The sequence below is a fragment of the Xenopus laevis genome, chromosome 9_10L, assembly GCF_017654675.1.
Source record: "Xenopus laevis strain J_2021 chromosome 9_10L, Xenopus_laevis_v10.1, whole genome shotgun sequence".
In the NCBI taxonomy this organism is placed as follows: domain Eukaryota; kingdom Metazoa; phylum Chordata; class Amphibia; order Anura; family Pipidae; genus Xenopus; species Xenopus laevis.
In genome coordinates this window covers 60,353,100-60,372,068 of record NC_054387.1, presented here as the reverse complement: position 1 = coordinate 60,372,068, position 18,969 = coordinate 60,353,100, and the positions used below count along the sequence as shown (strand labels likewise).

Here is an 18,969-nt window from a genome sequence, read left to right as displayed (position 1 = left end):
TGGATAACATGCTTTTCTATATTTATTAGGTGTTCGTAGTATTAGTATATTTCTTTATGTTGTTCAGGCTGTCCTACCCTATGCAGCTGCTTAGAGCACTACAACTCCCATCATCCCCAGTAGACATTCTGTAACAGCTAGGAGCACATGCATAGTACATGAGTAACTTATAGTTATAAAATCCTTTAAAAAAAGTCCTGACTGAATGGATGTGAGTGGTCCATAGAAAAGGAAGGAGTTAATTAAGCTTTTATTCACATCAGCTGATAAGATCCTGACTCTCTGGCTGCTGTGAAAATGAATCAGGGAGGGAGGGAGAGGAAGGAGCGTCCCCCTTTAGCTCAGGCAGCAGCTAACTGCTTCCCACTGAAGGCTCTGATTCGTGCGCACTTATCCTGTCGGGGGACCATGGAAGCAGGGCTGAGGATATTTACATGTTGGGGTTAAAGATGAAAAACTCTGGTTATACTTGCCTCTGAACATTTGGGATCAGAACTTGCTATGATGCCCTGGAATAGGTTGGCACGGGTTCTCAGCCTCACCAAGGTAAGATAACTTGGCACCAAACCAGTAGGCTTTTAACTTGAGAACATTCGATTTGGGCAGTGACATTCAGACTTGGAAAGTGGATTGTCCTCAATGCAAACAGGTCATTTACTCTGTGAATATATCAGTGTTGGAAAATATTGCACCAAATGGTCCCTAACCGTGTAGGAACTATAATAGGGTGACTGGTATGTGGAACTATAGCATGGTGATTGTTATGACCATGGAACTATAGTAGAGACTGCAAAACTATAGTATGGTGAATGTTATAAATGTGGAATTACAGTAGGGTGACAGTTGACCATGGAACTATAGTAGGGTGACGGTTTCACCATGGTACTCTTGTATGGTGTTGTGGAGCAATAATCGGATCCCTCCGAAACAGATGTTGATGTTGCATTAAGATGTTTATTAAGCACACATGGGAGTAGTGAAAGCCAATCAACGTGGAACTATAGTTGGATGACTGTTATGATTGTGGAATTCTAGCAAGGTGACAGCTATGACCATGGAACTATATCAGGATGTCTGTCATGATGTTGAAACTGTAGTAGTTTTTGAATTTGAATTTTGAATTTGAATCAGGATTTTGACTGTGGAACTATAATAGGGTGGTTGTTATAACCAGGTTTGTAAAAATCTATGTTATAACCAAGGGCTGGGGGGACAGTTGACCCACAAAAAGCGCTTCCCCAGAATGTCCATGATCCTCAGCCAGACACTGTGGGTCTTTGTTTTGCAAAGTTTTTTGGCTTCTGTATTCTTGTCGCATCCTCTTTTGTTTGTTCACTTATTCTTTCTTGGTCTGTTTTCCTCTTTTGTTACTCCTCTTCTGTCCTTTCTCTGATTTTATCCCCCAAATACATTCTTCTATCTCTCTCCCCTCTGCTTTGTGCATTCCCTCCATTTATTCTCCCTTATAAAGAAAGTGGGAACAAGAGGGGATGCTGGAAGTTGTAGTCAACAACAACCAGAGACTATACCCCAGCCCTTCCACATTGCTAGGGGCCTCTTTACACTAACCGGAGCTCGACCACTTGTGCTTCCTATTACCAGAGCAGTTTGTGGCCGTATGTTCTGTGCACATGTTTCCCGGGTTTGGGTTCTATTAGTCGTGCATGCCTTTCTCTTTATTGCTCAGATGTACAATTTATGTGGAATTTTACACTGATACTCTTGAGAATTCATGTTTTTTAGTGTGTGTGAGTTAGGGAGTTGTGTGTACTGGCCTATGTGTGTGTTTAATCCTGTTGTGTTATTTACACAAGCACATCTTGACTCGCTGCCTGTTTGTACAGAGAGCTCTGCCTCTCCGCATTGTGCCTAAGTGCATGTGAATTTTATTTACCCTGGTAAATGATTTGTCTCCATTAGTCACACAGCTTCCTGTTAAACCCTCTCTTTCTCTCTATTTCTTCCAGGGATCCACCAAATCCTCCAGAAGCACTCAGTCCCGCCGCAGACCATCAAGGTAAAACAAGTGTTTGCACTTGCAGTTATACAGCTGGGGCTGGCAGCTACAGGTGATACATGTTGCAAGATAGAATTTCAGTACTTTTGACTGTATGTCACACCTCTTCCCAACGAAATCAGCCTCTGTATATGCAGTTTCGAATCTATTCCAGGGGGAGGCTGACCATACAGCCAAAATCTATTAAGAGTGTGCTGGAATCTGTAGAGGGGCAACAGGTTAGACAACCTGACATGAAGAGAAGTCCATCTTACAGCTTAGGGCTGTAATAAAATCAGATCTGTCTTTAGCTGGAGTGAAAAAAGGGGACCTGCCCTGGGCCCCATAGTACAGAAGTTATAGGTAGAAAGAGGAGGGATAGTGGTTATAGTAGAGCAAAGTGGTATCATTATGGCAAGGTCAGTACAGTAGGATATTTTGGGGGCAACATGGAAAGATGAAGATAGTAGGACAAGATCCCAATTACAGCAAGATGGTATCAATAGGACAGGATGGGGCAATAGGCCAAGATGGAGACAGCAGAGAAAAATTGTATATGGGGAAATTTGGTGACAGCTTTATTTTTCAGCCTGTAACCTTTTCCTTGTTCCCAAGGAAACTCCAATAGGCTGGGGGCTGCATGTTAACAACAGCTGATGGGTCATAAAATGGACCTGCCTTTTTTTATATAAATAACACGGCCCTGACAAAGTCTGCTGGGGCTTCCTCCTTCCTGCCTTGCTCCGGGTCCCTTTTGTCCTGACAATATTACTGTGAAGTATTGTGGCATGAGCTGCCCAATCCCACAGGTGTCAGGGTAACGGCAACTCCCTGTCATGCCCATTTCACCCAAACAGCTGCCTGATATCTCCATGAAGGCTTAATGGTTTAGATGGTGATGCAGTGATCTCCAGCTCCCAATAAGGGAAGTGATGGTTCAGCCATTGGGTAATGTTGCACTCTCACACAGACAGCTGCAGTCAGATTTAAGATTTCCTTATTCTCCTAGGACAGAGGGTGAGGCTGCTCACATACCTCTAATCCCATGTGACTTGAGGTTGCATGCCAAACCCACAAGACAACTGAGAGCTTTATGGATCTCAATTAGATGAAGACCACAGAGCTAGCAGTGAAGGGGTTATGGGTATATTGAGAGGCGTGTGGAGATCTGTTAGACCAGCAGTGAAGGGGTTAGCCTGAATCCTTCTCGCTGTCCTACATCTGCATTTGGTCTCACACTTGTCTGACATTCATGAGGATTAAGCTATATCTGAGGACTGATGAACTCTGGGCAGGTTCTTATTGAACTCTATACATCTCTGACAAATATCTGAGACTTAAGTATAAAAATGTAAAGTGCCAGATCTGTTCCCTCCCCAGAAGCATTAGCCTGATTCACGCCATGGAGGACAGCTGCGAGTTAGACCTCACCTACATCACCGAACGGATCATCTCTGTCACCTTCTCCACCGGGACCGAAGAGGCCACCTTCTGCCGAAACCTGAAGGATGTAGCGCACATGCTGAAGTCCAAACACGGAGACAATTATCTGGTAAATCATGTGGGCAAAATGAAAGCCAGTTCAATCCCTTATTAATTTATAACCCTCTGTTCCTAACCTTGTTGCCACTTTCTATACTATTCCCATGTAAGGCAAAGTGCTAGAAGATTTTGATGGGAAGGAATAAAGCACCCATTACATCTGATTGGATGTGGACTGATGGTTAGAGGGACATTGTCATCAGAATAAAATCTCTACATATACTAGGAAACATTGAGTCATGTTGTAAAAAGTATTGCAGTTATAGCCACATTTTGTGTCTGCATGAGGAGAGTATTTTAGTGCATTTTACTATTTTTATAACAATTTCAGACTTTTTTTGGCAGATATTTTAGATATACACCTAGGATATAGGCTTACTTTGCACCTGTTACTGCATTCTGCCTTTAGACCAGGAGTGCCCATACTAATGTGAGGTCTACTTTTAGTGATGATGTCCCATTATTATCTACATCCATAAAAGCGTTTTTAGCATTCTGTTCCATGGAAAATATTACTTAAATATTGATTTATACCTTTGATATAAATAATTTATGAGAACAACTATTTCTTATGTAACCTTAACATAATAAATATCTGAATAAAAATAATTAAATATATGTGTGATTTAGACAAGCAGTTTGTTGACAGTGTCTTGAGATCTACTGATCACTAGCTAAAGGTCTACTGGTAGATCCCATCTACCTTTTGGGCACCCCTGCTTTAGTCTCATGCACCTTCTCCAATATTGTCCTTGTTGCCCTTAAATGGATTCTGTCATGATTTTTATGATGTTGTTTTTATTTCTAAATTACACTGTTTACACTGCAAATAATTAAATTAATAATTAAATTCACTCTACAATGTAAAATTTAATTTCTGAACCAGCAAGTATATATTTTTATTTGTAATATATGTGTGTTGGCAGCCATTTTAGGTCATTGCCTGGTCATGTGCTTTCAGAAACAGCCAACAGCAGTTCCAGGATGGAACTGCTTTCTGGCAGTCTGTTGTTTCTCCTACTCAATATAATTGAATGTGTCACAATGGGACCTGGATTGTGTTTTTCTTAGCTGTTATCTTGTGTTAGGGAGCTACTATCTGGTTACCTTCCCATTGTTCTGTTGTTAGGCTGCCGGAGGGGGGGGGGAAGGAAGGGGGTGATACCACTCCAACTTGCAGTACAGCAGTAAGGGTAAGGGCACACAGGCAGATTCGGGGAGATTAGTCGCAGGATGGCACTCGCGGTGCTTCGTTTTCCGAAGTCACCCGAAGTTGCCTTATGAGGAAACTTTGGGCGACTTAGGAAAATGAAGCGCCGTGAGTGCCATTTCACTGGCGATTTTTCATTATAGCCGGTGGGAAGGTAGGGTAAGTCAGTTCAGGGAGATGGTCGCACGAAGAAGAGGCAATTTGTCGCCAGGGCAACTTATCTCCCCGAATCTGCCCGTGTGTCCTTACCCTAAAGAGTGACTGAAGTTTTTAAGAGCACAAGTCACATGACTTGGGGCAGCTGGAAAACTGACAATATGTCTAGCCCCATGTCAGATTTCAAAATTAAATATAAAAAAAAAATCTGTTTGCCCTTTTGAGAAATGGGTTTTAGTGCAGAATTCTGCTATTAACTGATGCATTTTGAAAAAAACATTTTTCTCCATGACAGTATCCATTTAAGCAGGGTCATTGTATGATGAGCTTTATTTGTAGCTCCCCTCTCCTCATCCATATGGCACAGAAAATTTTGAAATGGACTAAAACTGGACCTTTCCGAGCTGCTGATTTAACTCTTTTGCCCCCACAAAAATTTAACTCTTTTGCCCCCACACACTCTGTAACATATCTAGTGCATCTTACATGCCTTTAAATGTGGATGAAACTCAGTCTCAAAGATTCCTTTAAAATTAAGTTTACTAGCTCTTTGCCTTAAACTGAAATTGCTATTATTAATTCCTTTCCCTTTATCCCTCTCTCCTCTTTGAATCTGAAGATCTTCAACTTGTCTGAACGGAGACATGACATCAGCAAACTCCATTCCAAGGTAACCAATATTAATACGACCATATCTGGTGTGGCGTGTAGAAGTTTAGTCCTAGTGAATTTTACAGTCTAATGGGCCCAGTTGCACCCGGATCTAGTTAAACTCCTATATTTTTTTGGGGAGATAATGGACACCCCAATGTACAGTTTGGGGCCCCTGGTTTCCTTGCGGTTCATTTTCTCTCCTGACTCCAACCATGTTTGTGAGGAATGTATCACTTGGGTTTAGGGTTCCAGGGATTCCTCGGTGTAAGAGCTCAGAGAAGATGTCCATTTAGGGGAATAAAGAAGTTGATGTGAAAGGAAAGGCTTTGCTTACTTTGTTTACTCCACATCAAACATCAGCCTGGCTTGGCTGAGAGACAAGGGTTTGTGGTTGACCAGCAGTTTAGCTAATCTAGACCCATATTGGCTCTCTTAGACCCTCCTTTGATCTAGAGCTGAACCAGAGCTTTAGGCTGCTGTTGGGTGCTGGCACTACTTTGCTGGAGTTTTTCCAATAGAATGTATGATACTAAAATGGGCAGATTTGGCATTTTAGCCTCAGAGACACTTCTGTACATGATGCATGTCTCTGCCTTACATGTAGCTTGCTGCTGCCTGCTGCTAATTATAGCATGTGAAGTCGTCCAGTCTCATCGCTGAGGTGCGACTTACACTATAGGTGTCTGTAATACCTCTTTGGCATCAGCATTTATTATGCAGCTGTGTTTTCAGTACAAGCTCCCATGCTTTTCCAGAGAGACAGAACTTAATATCCATCCAACGTTCCTCAGGTTTAACTATAAAGGTTTGGGTTTCCCATCACTTGGGGGAGGGGGCTTTCTGCAATCATCTGTTTCATAGGGGTCCCTAAATCCAGTTGTTTCCAGATCTGATTGTTAGACATGGGACACAATGAAATATAAAGAGGGCTGGGTAATCACATTAATACTTGGGGGTTTCCAAATCACTAGTTGGCTATTAGGAACACCTTCCTAGGGCCTGCAATGTAATCTGGTACTCACAAGGAAACAGATGACTGGATCACTAAGGAGGTCCCTTTATTAACACTGTACTTTTTCAGCTTTCACAATATCAGTTGTGAACTTGACCCCATGCTCAGTCCACTCAGGGACAGTTCTGTCGGGGTGTAAGATAGATGCCTCATTCCAACTGTCAAGGAAAGCCTTGCTTTGATCCACCTGATTCCTAGAATCTTTTCTTTCCGCAGGTGTTGGATTTTGGATGGCCAGACCTACACGCTCCGGCGCTGGAAAAAGTCTGCAGCATCTGCAAAGCGATGGACACCTGGCTGAATGCAGATCCTCACAATGTCGTTGTCATCCATAACAAAGTAAGTAGATTTAAAGCAGAATTTTCCCTGACACTTTCAGTTCAGTTGTTGGGGAGTCACCTGCTCAGTGATGATACATTAGTTGCTGATATTTCCCATTAAAATGAAATTCTTCCAGGTGTATTGGCACATGCAGTCTGGCTCATTACAGATGACAGGCTGATGGTATCACTGTGACAAGTAACATTTTAACTTTAATATATTCCCCAGGAATGTCCTAACTTGCTGGTTTGCTTCCCTTGGAATTGGACTTCTTGCCAATTTATTTTTGGGTCTAGACCTGCGGAGGGATGCACCGAATCCACTATTTTGGATTCTGCCGAACCCCCAAATCCTTCGCGAAAGATTCAGCCGAATACCGAACCGAATTTGATTCCTAATTTGCATATGTAAATTAGGGGTGGGAAAACATCTTTTACTTTCTTGTTTTGTCATGCGATTTCCCTCCCCATCGGTAATTTGCATATGCAAATAAGGATCCGGTTCGGCCGGGCAAAAAGGATTCAGCTGAATCCGAATCCTGTTGAAAAAGGCAGAATCCCGAATCAAATCCTGGATTCGGTGCATCCCTAATATATATATATATATATATATATATATATATATATATAAATTCCCAGGATTTTGCAGAGTGTATTTATAAGATATTCCTACATACAAACCATCCATTGAGTATTGACTGCAGAGCTTTCCCTGGGAAGAATTCTCCTGCCAATCTGTTATCCTTCCCCAAGCTCCGCAGTGTGAGACAGGGAACAGGGAGGCTTTTATTCTCCCCCCGCAGGTGTTGGTTTCCTTTCGGAAATGACATTTCCCTGTGTCGGGCTTTATAAATGTGCTTTTGTCGTTGCTGAGATGTTTTGTTCCTTGGGATCCTCAGTATAGAGGTTATCAGTGTTACTTGGTTACATTGTATCAGCCGGGAGATAATCTTTTCTGCTGAAATGGGGCATCAGCCATCCATTGTGGCACTTCAGCCTGCAGCTGCTGGACGATGTTGGGAGTTATATTTCATCTGGAAGGCACCGGTTAAAACTGCTGGTTCTAGGGACGTGAAGATGCTGCCCTATTTCCATATTAAGCCTTGTGCAGGTCAGGAATTTCTGGGTTTCCATAGCAATCAGCAATTAGTTTTAGTGGTTCATAATGAAAGCAAGCATCTGATGCCTCACTTACTATTTAATTATAGTTGTAACAAAATAAAATGTGCCCCACCCTGGTGCTGGCACCTTATCTCTACTTTTTTTTACTTTTCACATTCCCTGCTATTCTTTTCAGGGCAATCGAGGGCGGACAGGTGTGGTGATCGCAGCCTATATGCACTACAGCAACATATCTGCCAGGTACATTTATGTGTGTGTGTGTTTAATTTATATGGAGTGCTCCCCTTGGATGGCCCTTAGTTAGTTTGTTATTCAGACATGCACAATAGGGAGCACCACTGGGCATAATATGTAGGAGGGTTCAGAACTTACTGCTTGCCTATAGTACACAGCTGCCTTGTGTCGACCTGTAACCTGCAAATGGATTTGATGAAAGGTGCAGCCTGCACTGAACCACACTGGCACAAGTGCTTTATGGTTGGGTGGTAAGGGCCACAGAATGAGCTCCAGTCATTATAAATGAGGCTTCTTGTGTAATGTATTTTAATTGGGACCTGAAAGATTAATGTTTATCAAACTTGGAGGCTCACTTGCAGCTTTAGCGTTTCCCACATTGGTACAGTGTTGGACTGGGATGCCAGAGGCCCACCAGAAAACCTTAGAGCGTGGGCCCATTAGAAAACCTAAGACTGTGGGCCCACTTTCCAAATTATTATTCCTACTCTCCTAACTCAACCTCTTTATTCTCCTAGTCTTTTATATCTATTTACTATAATCTAGTCTTACAGTATTAAGTATTTTTTTCCCATAAAGAAATAGTGAATGACCATGAAACAGGCCAAATGTTTAGAAGCAAGGGGGCCCACTGACACCTGGGCCTACAGGAGTTTTCCTGGTATCCCAGTGGGCCAGTCCGACACTGCATTGGTAACTTGGACCCCAGACAGTACCTAAAGCATCTTGTATGTGGACATTTCCATTTTTCAAATCTGAGGCCTTTGAAAAGCGTTGCTATAAATGGACAATGGTACTATATAAATAATAATAATAAATAATGGGGCATTTACCGTTGCCCAGCCACATTCCGACTCACCTGTAGGGAAATTTTAGGTTCTTTGACTGTGTGGATCTGGCTGATAATTATTCAGAACATTGATGAATATTTTGCCAACCTGCATCATTAACTGTATGACTATTGGGCTCTTCAATAAGTGGCTATGATTGGCTCTGAGTGTCTGCTTATGAGATGAGACCATTTATCTGTTATGAGACCCTCTATCCTTTCTGTTGGGGGCTTGAAGTTTTATTCCTGTGCTTACAGTGCAGACCAAGCTTTGGACAGGTTCGCCATGAGAAGGTTCTATGAAGACAAAGTCCTTCCGGTTGCACAGCCTTCCCAAAAAAGGTCAGTGTCGACATTCACATACTTAATATTTCTTTCCCCAAATGTCTCCTACCTTGGACATCTACTTACTTACTCCCTAACTGTTTTCATACTAATGGGAGGTGGCTGCTATCTTGTGCTGTAGCCTGGAAAACAGAAACCTAAAATAATTAGGCCTACTTGATCTAACAAACACTGTTATTTTTAATTTAGGAAACTGGGTGTGAATCAATGTTACTGGCTGACCATGTCCATCTGCCTCACAGGTATATAAACTACTTCAGTGGGCTTCTCTCTGGTGCCATGAAAATGAACAGCAAACCTCTCTTCCTGCATCATGTCATCATGCATGGGATCCCCAACTTTGAGTCTAAAGGAGGTAAGTTGGGTGCCCTCACCTCTGGGTAGGCCCCTTCGGTTCTCCAGCTGTTGATTAACTCCAACTGTCTGAATGGGGTAGTGGCAGTTATATAATGCAACATTTTCACAGTGGATGGAGCCAGGTCCGGACTGGCAATCTGTGGGTTCTGGCAAATGCCAGAGGGGCTGCTATAAGGTCCCATAGAAAGTCAGTATTTATTGGGCTGGTGGGGGCTGTTTGGGCCTCTATGTGGGCTGATTGGGCCTCTGTGTACCTGAAATGCCAGGGCCTATTTTAATTCTCAGTCCAGACCTGGATGGAGCCCTGAATGTTGCATATGCTTGATCCTCCACTCTGAGGGATTATGTATTTAAAGGGATTGTTCACCTTCAAACAACTAGTTGTTTTCAGATAGATCACCAGATACTGTATAACGACTTTTTACAATTACTTTCTATTTTCTATGTGTGACCATTTTTCTAATATCGAAGTGTCATGTTTCACCTTCTAAAGCAGCTCTGGGAAGGGGGGTCGCCGACCCTGTAAACTGTTCTAAATGGATACATTTAGCTGATACATTTCTTATCTTTGTCCCTGCTGAGCAGAATCTCTGGGTTTCATTACAGGCAGCTGTTGGTACAATAGTTGCTAATACTCCAGAGATGCTGCTGAGAAATGTATCAACTAAATGTTGCAAAATTGTAACAGTTTAGAGTCTGCGCCTGACTGAAACACCAGAGACAGGAACATTCAACTTTTTTTTTCTTTTATCATATCTCTGTTTATTTGTTTTAACATTAAAGTATACATCTTTCAATAAAATGTTATCTGCAAACTAACAAAAGGAATAAATAAAAAAATATTCTTGTAACATATTTTAAACTATTACTTCTAATAGTTATATTGTTAAATCTTGGAAGTTAGGTAAACTTAGTTAAAGACAATGAAAACTGTTCCAAGCATATCTTCACTGCAAGGGAAGACTAGTTCTGGCCTATGAATAGAATGTAATTTAGCTAACCTGTAGCGGAAAGGAGGGAGATTTTTTTAAATTCTTCCCAAGGTTGCCATATAATTTTGTGAGCCTCTCTTTTGAGGAACATTCAACTTTAAACTTAGATTTTGGAAAAACAGGAAAAAAAAAATAATGGAAAGTAATTGAAAAAGGTATTTATTTTTGGGGAACAATCTTAAAACAACTGAACTGAAAATGTGTTTGGAAGGTGAACAACCCCTTTAAGAAGAATACAACTCATCTGTCCTTTCCTTGATGCAGGTTGTCGTCCATTTCTGAAGATCTATCAAGCAATGCAGCCTGTATACACCTCGGGCATCTAGTAAGACTTCTTGTTTATTTCCCTCTTGTCTCGTTCCTCCATTGAGCCCAAAACAGAACTCAACATTTGTGCAGTGTGTGGGAGGGAGAGCTCATGGCAGCTTCCAAGTCTAGTTGTGTTGCAGGTTGTAGCACCTCCCTGATAGCTGAGCAGCTATAGGGCAACAAGCTTAATGGATTCTCTAGGCCTCATTACTAACTTGCCATCATTGTTCTTTAATTGTAGCATATTGCATTTTATATAGCCCTCTTTACTGCACTTGTGCAAAAATGTACCTTAAGACCTTTAAAACATGACAGTCCCATAATGCATCTGGTGCCATATGACAAAAATGCCTCTCCATGTGTTTTCGGATAAAATTAAAATGTTACAGGGCTCTTATGCAATCCACTCTTCTGCTTCTGATTGCTACCCTGATTGCGCTTTAGGAGCGCTGTAGGTTTCACCACTAGAGGGAGACATTCACCCCATATAAACAGGCAGGAGAATTGTACAAAAGCCCAAAACTTCTGTTTCTTTGTTTCTTCCTTCCAGCAATGTGCAGGGAGACAGCCAGACGAGCATCTGCATCACCATTGAACCGGGGCTGTTACTAAAAGGTGACATCTTGGTAAGAAGGATTTGTTTCCTACCTTAATCTAAGGTTCTCAAACTGTGAGGGGCCCAAAGCAGATGAAGGGTCCAGCCTGAAGGATAGTTTTGGTGAGACTCAGGTGAAGACATTATGCTGCCCAAGTTATTGTAGGGACTATACAACCATGATACAACGTTTTCAGGTGTATGTATATCTTTATATGAGGGCCATGGGGCCCCTGATCAATGCTGATCAGGTTGGGCTTGAACCCTGAAAACCTCTTAAACAGAAATAGTTTGGGCTTGGTTGCTGAATTAACACCACAGTCTTTCTCATCTCCAGTTTCCCTGTAAACACTAAAATAGAGATGCAACCAATACAACCCTAGTCCATCATGGAGGAAGCAGTGAGAGACTAATTTCAGTGGTGCAAGTAGAGTTGGCAGCCCCCTGAACAGCAGCTGTATGAATAAGGAAAGTATAACAGCCACCAGACTTTGGTTATTAAAAGAGGATTGGGACAAACCATGACAACCAAGTCTCAGACATTCATGCACAGTTGCATTTTGTTTTATAAGAGAAAGTGGCTGCATCAGTAACACTTTATATAATGCACCCTGGTCTATTACTGCCAGGGCTCATTATTGCTCTTTATCTTGCCCCCACTGTAGTTCCATCTTTTTGGCTTACTGTAAATATGGAGACCAGATGGAGAAGCTGTTTGTGAGGTGATGGGGGGAGTAGAACCCTGAGTTCTTTGGCAGTTTCCTGTATATACAGTATGAGTCAGTAACACTGCATTGGGTTCTCCAATGTCCCTGGTTCTGCAGCTGGATTGGTACAGTGTATCTGAGACTAGCATGTCATATTGTATTAGGGTAGCTGGTTACCGTGTGGCAGGGACAGCTGTAAGATGCCATAAACAGTCACTATTCAATGGACAGGTGTGGGGGGAGGGGCTGTTTGGGCCTCTGTGTACTTGAAATGCCACAAGCTGTTTTGTATCCCAGTTGAGGCCTGGTATCCGGGGCTAGGTTGTTACAATATATTTTGATTGATTGATCATTTAGAAGAGTGGGGTGCAGATTTAGCATGTTTGAGGCAGAATGTCCCATGTGTTTCTGTAGGGGGTGGGCACTTCAATTCTAAACATCTGAGGCTTGAAATAGATGTTGTTTAAATCAGTCTGTACAGAAGGATAAACAGAGTACAGAGAGAGGAAGCCCCCACTTTATAGCTCTGGCTGCATTGCGAACCACCTACACAGTGAGAAATGTGAGATTAGGGACCTAATTAACCTTCATAGTCTGTAGCATCTGCCTTTATGCCATTGTGCTGGTTATCTGAAAATATTGATCACCACATGAATATGTGTGTCTGCAATTGCCGGGCGTACAAAAAGTATAAGTACTTGGTACTGTCCAGTCACTGATGAGTTAATGTTCTGCTACACAGCTGAAGTGCTACCACAAGAAGTTCCGCAGCCCAAACCGGGATGTCATATTCCGGGTGCAGTTCCATACATGCGCTATTCATGATCTTGGGATCGTGTTTGGGAAGGAGGATCTGGATGAAGCTTTTAAAGGTACAGGAATGAGCACATTCTACCTGTCATATCTACTAGGCACATGTTTATTGAGAATGTTTTAGACATTGGAAGTAATGGGGAATCTCAGCATTAGCCCCTCTAGCAATCTTCCATTGAGTACCCCTGGGTAAGTGAATCCACCCCCTCAGTATTTGACCAGATCCAGTGCACTGATTCTCTGTAACAAATTTTAGTTTGGACCATGCACCCCCCTGTACTTGACCATGGGAAAGAGATCAGCTTAGGAGGAGGAAGTACAAATAATCAGAGCTCTGTGCCTGGGTAAGTGCTGGGGGAATACTAGATTCAGTTTCTCAGGGGTAGGCACTTCCCTGACAATGGGAAAGAGAACAGCCCAGGAGCAGTAATTCAGGGGATCGGATTTCATTAATTGCGCATGCACTGGAGAGAGTTTTGATACTTTTAACCAGAGGGAGGTTCCTACCTGACTATGGGAAAGAGGGCAGCCCAGAAACAGGAAGTAGAGAGAATGAGAGCTCTACCTGGATATGTATTGAACAATAAGACATGTACTATTTAAAAGTGTGTTAAATAAAGGCATTTTGCAGCAGAACTTCTGCGCTGTTTTGTATGGACACCTATAATTTTTGAACCACTATTGATGGCTTTGGATGGAAGCAAGGTGCCGCGATACCTAAACTAAACCACAGAGGAACAAGTACCAGTTTATTACATTTACTATTTAAAAGTAGGTTAGGCAGGGGTGATCCTCACCTCCTCCTCCTAAGGCGAGTTTCTCAACTCATCTCATTGGTGCAATGACCCTGGGGTTAGGGCACTCTCTGCAGTGGTCACTTTACACCTCTTCTATGCCAATATAATTGCTAGCTTGCATGTGACTTGAAATCACTAACATACTCACTAGCCCTGTTACGGCAGATCTTTCGATGATGTCACAAATATTTTCTGCTCAGTTACAATTGGCTAGGGACACCCACTTTTGGGATTTTTTGCTGTGTCAGACATTAAGAGGAATAATCTCACTAACAAGATAATACATAATTTAAGTTCTTGTATTTTTGCTGATGCTTCTCATCTGTAATCAAAGCAGCTAATGTATAAGTCTCATTTTAGCCTATCCCCCTCATAAGACTTGTAAATTATTTATGTTCCTTAAAACCATAAATGAGCTTCTTTCGTGCACAAACCCTTGATCCATGCTGTGTGCTGTTGACATCAAACCCATAATTGCGATTGGTTATTATTATTCTATGTATATAAAAGGGCTTGGTTATTCTGTTTCTTGGGCACATTCCTCTAGTAGAGCACCAGTTCATTTTCCAATGTGGATTCAAATGCAGTTGGAACAATAAAATAAAGTATTTTATTTGCTTCTGCTGTTCGTGACATTGGGTAGATTTTGCTGCATAACCATTCACTGGTGATGTCATTTTGGTTTGGTTGTGCCCTGGCCAATCAGATTATTCTTTCTCTTTCAGATGAGCGTTTCCCTGAATATGGAAAAGTGGAATTTGTTTTCTCATATGGACCTGAAAAGATACAAGGTCAGGTTTGATTTTTTTAAATATTTTTTCTCATTGTATGTTGTTGGCAGACCAACTGTTTTTTGTGTTTCTTATGTAACAAAGTGAAATGACCCAGTGGGCCACATTATGGCACATGACATAACTCTGTGTAGAACATTGTTCTATGGCAGAGATGATACAGTGGGTCATGGGGTAGGCCATAATGTGTTCTTGAGATGGTATTTGCTATGCAGCCGCCCAGTATTGTTCTCTATGTAAAGGCGAATTCATTCGGCACCTAGAAGCAGTTAATACATGAATAACTGATGGAAGGGAGCTGCGTTACTGGAAACGTAGAAGCCCTGGAGGAATCCGTGTCAGCCCCACCACACATTCTTTCCAGTCAGGCGGAAAAGCAAAAATAAAGAAGGGTGAACTCGGGATTATCAAAAAAAAACTCTGTTTTGGTAAATCTGCAGACCACACAGATAAACATAGACACATGCAATGTAACTGGGCGGCCGGCGTACCACAATGGCGAACCTCAGGCATCTGGGTCTGTTATTAACCCCATAGCACTGCCAGAGACCTCCCAAAATAAGGGTCGGGCAACAGATTTTATGAGCTGTGTGTGTTTGTAACTAATAAACAAATGAAAAATCCAGTGAGGGGAGCTGAATGGGAATCATAGGCCTTTAGCTTACCCCTTATGTACTAAACTAGGAGTGAGAGAATAACCCCAACTATAGCGGTAATGCTTTATTTACCAGTAGATCCTTCCAGCTGACAAGAGGGCACCCATCCCAATTAGATGAAAGGAGGTTCCGTCTAAATATTCGGAAGGGTTTTTTTTTACAGTGAGAGCTGTGAAGATGTGGAATTCTCTACCTGAATCAGTTGTGCAGGCTGATACATTAGATAGATTTAAGAAGGGGTTGGATGGCTTTTTAGCAAGGGAGAGAATACAGGGTTATGGAAGATAACTTGTAGTACAAGTTGATCCAGGGACTTTTTCCCCTTCCTGACTCCATGATTTTACAACAGCCCCTATGGCATTTTCTACAGATTGCTGGTCCGGCCTGGTGGTGTTGGGGGGGAAGGTGGGGAAAGAAGGTAAAATAAGAAGAGAAATGGTAAGAGCACTGGGAAGACAGGGAAGAGGAGGGGACATGGTGGAAGACAATGTAAGAAATAGACAAATGATGGTTGGGAAAGAATATGAGAAGAGACTGGTGAGGAGATGTGAAAAAGGCAAGAGCAAAAGGATGAGAGCAGGTAAAGGTGAATGAGAAGGGTTGAATGAGAAGGGTGAGAAACAGCAAGGAATATAAAAGGGGAAACTAAAGATTTTTTTACGTAAAGGGACAGATTGACAGTACTTTCAGCTGAGATTATGTTGCTATCGACTGCGTGTGGCAACCCAGAGACCTTACCTATCACTCTGTTACTGATGGACATCCATACATTTTCCCACCATGCACCAGGGTTGGATTATTGGATCCTTGGATCTCTCCGCAGTCAGCTGTGCCTTTTCGTAGGATTTGCACCAAAAATGTACTGTACTGTATTTTTCATGGGTTTTCATGTTCCATGTGGATATGTTGATTAAAGCAAGGTTCCCCAGTAAAGCTTAGCAAGTATTCTGCCACTGGAGGACGTGTGTCATTGGAGTGTGAGTGGGCTTTGTATGAACATGGAACAATGGGATTTACTTGTTATCTATATGTTTGGTGCAATGCGGCTTATTAACCTCTATGCAATGCATCTTCCTCCACAGGCATGGAGCACCTGGAGAATGGACCCACCGTCTCTGTGGATTATAATACATCTGACCCTCTGATTCGCTGGGACTCGTATGATAACTTTAACGTGCAACGAGAGGACAGCCTGGAAGGTACGTGCATCACCCTGTGTATTGCAGATGACAACCCTATCTTGTTGACTTGGAATGGAGATGGTGACTTGAGATGCTTCAGCAGTGGATTTTGGGAAATGTAGTTCAACAACAGTTGGCTGCAGCAGGAAAGCCAGGGACCACAGGTGGCTGTTACTGTGTAACTAAACTATAGAAACACGTCTCACTAAAAGATCCAGAGGATCATTAAAAAAAAAAGGGAAACCTAAAGAGCAACTTTGTGCAGTGAGAGAGGAGCTCCCTCTGCTGGACAGTTAAATAGATTGCAGGTCCAAAGATGTCATGTTGGAGCTAATTTGCCTACATAAGTGCTATACTGCACCAGATTGGGTAGCCATAGCAACTAACCACATATTTGACATAATTGACTAACTGTATATTATTGCTTCTCGGTTGCTCTGGGTAACTGCAATTTACCAGCCATGTAAGTAACTAGCCATTGTGTGCTTTTGACAGCCAGCAGAAAACCAGACTGTGTAAAAAGATACAAGGCTCATTGCACAAATCTATGTAGCAGATAGTGGGTTTGAGTTCATGCCAATTAAAAAAAAATAGCTGAACATACCGGGACACTAAGTGGCATCACTGTTCCCTTATTAATAGCATAAAATACATGTATTGATATTATGGCTGCAACTTTCCCTTTTTTTTATAGAAGAGGGATATCAGGTCCAGAGAAGAGGAAGGCCCTGACAATGCCTGTGGTTAAATCTGACCTACCACACGTGACAAGCCTTGCGAAAATACCATCCACGTTGCTAGCATTAGAATCTGCAAAAGTAAATTACATTACTTGCGGTGATTTGGCTTAATTGTGGGATAATACGTACATTTCCCAGTGATTAAGCTGAATTGCCATGAGTAATTTAATTTACTTTCACTATTGTTAGTGTAGGGGATGTCATTGTTGCCCGCTCTTGCACTGATTTTTCAAAGTTTACTGTGTGCCATTAACTCATGCCCCCTTTGTACCAGCCAAAGTGGCATGAGCAGTGTGCTGGGTTATGGGGGAATCCCAGATACTATGCTGGTGGTCCCGAAACATTAGAAATGCAGGGCAAGGGGTCTGGAGCAGTAATTGTGTGGGCTCTGCTGAGACAGTTGTTGCTCTGTTAATGGCCTTGGAAGTGTCACAGTTTATTCCCCACCTGTCTGCCTTCTGAGTATGTGTGTGCCTGGGCAGTCAGTTGTGCTATGTACTCCACCACCTTACCCTCTGCTAACTGAAGGTTTGAAGGGGTAATACCCAGGGGCCAGGGCTGTGCTTTAATTTTGGGAATTAAAAAGTAATCTATAGGGGCAGTATAGTTGCTTTCCTTATACTTAATTACTATACTTACCAGTAGCTGGGAGAGGATGCTGGGAGTGGTAGTCCATCCAACAGCTACAGCATGAAATTCTGTATCTTGACTGTGGTGTATATGACTTGCACACACCCAGGGTTCAGGTGTGGGGGGGGGGGCACCAGTAGGAATATTCATTTACAGCTTCTCTCTCTCTCAGAGGAAATGGACCACCTGCTACCTGTTATTTGGCCACCGGAATTGCCACACTACCCTGCCAGAGTCAGTGCAGAGAGGAAGGGACTCAGCCTGCAAAGACTGCCAGGCGTCTGCCCCGTGTCACCAGCTGTGATTTAGTGCCGACAGGAGGCAGCCAGTCCCAGTAATAGATTGGAATGTGGGAAGGTGACTCTACAGGGAAGGGGCACAAATAGACCTGCAAACCTCTCCCCCCACCTGCGCTTTCCCTCTTCCCCATTTATACGTGGCATTAGGGGGGCCCACTTCTTGGAGGGGCCCTGGAGAATGGCATTAAATGAGTTTATGGAAATGGGTTGCATCTGTGGGATAGTGTGTATAAAAAGGCAAAATGGTGTTTGGGGAAGGGGCTGTAACTGTGTATAGTAAGTCAAATTAGTGTTGTTGAAGGGAAGCAGGTAGTGAGACCAGCAAGTGACACCCCAATTTTCTGTAAAATCATTTTCTCCTTCTCTAACTTTATAGTGTTGGCCGATACTCTGAGCCTGTTGGACAAGTCTTGCATTCCCCACCCTGCCCAGTAACTCTGACACCAGCTGGTGGGTTGGTGCAACATAGCGGTGCCAACCCTGTGGTGCTGTGTCACAGCGCGTGATACAAGTGTTTACAAACTTCTCCTTAAGTTTGTCAGGAATTAACAGGGGAGGTGCAAAAATTCCCCCCACCCCCACAAGGGATGAAATGTCATTTCTTTCATCATATCCATTAAAATCTTTAGCACCACTGATATTCTGCCCAGGCACCTGGTACAATGGTTGTGCCTACAGTCAT

At 42.6% G+C, this 18,969-nt stretch overlaps 1 protein-coding gene across 8 annotated transcripts in view; it reads left to right on the top strand.

Annotated features, from left to right (window-relative positions):
• The window catches only part of tns1.L (tensin 1 L homeolog), a 207,882-nt gene that overhangs the window by 143,460 nt on the left and 45,453 nt on the right, over nt 1–18,969 (top strand). For 7 of the 8 annotated variants that reach the window (XM_041577148.1, XM_041577147.1, XM_041577150.1 and 4 more), the window contains 12 exons: nt 1,968–2,017; nt 3,377–3,548; nt 5,524–5,574; nt 6,787–6,909; nt 8,188–8,252; nt 9,334–9,417; nt 9,663–9,775; nt 11,034–11,094; nt 11,629–11,704; nt 13,123–13,252; nt 14,716–14,781; nt 16,520–16,636. In XM_041577148.1, the coding sequence (XP_041433082.1) occupies nt 1,968–2,017; nt 3,377–3,548; nt 5,524–5,574; nt 6,787–6,909; nt 8,188–8,252; nt 9,334–9,417; nt 9,663–9,775; nt 11,034–11,094; nt 11,629–11,704; nt 13,123–13,252; nt 14,716–14,781; nt 16,520–16,636 (1,108 nt within the window). Of the gene's footprint in view, nt 1–428; nt 547–1,967; nt 2,018–3,376; nt 3,549–5,523; nt 5,575–6,786; nt 6,910–8,187; nt 8,253–9,333; nt 9,418–9,662; nt 9,776–11,033; nt 11,095–11,628; nt 11,705–13,122; nt 13,253–14,715; nt 14,782–16,519; nt 16,637–18,969 lie in introns of those variants that run through there. The other variant, XM_041577151.1, reaches the window with a different exon arrangement.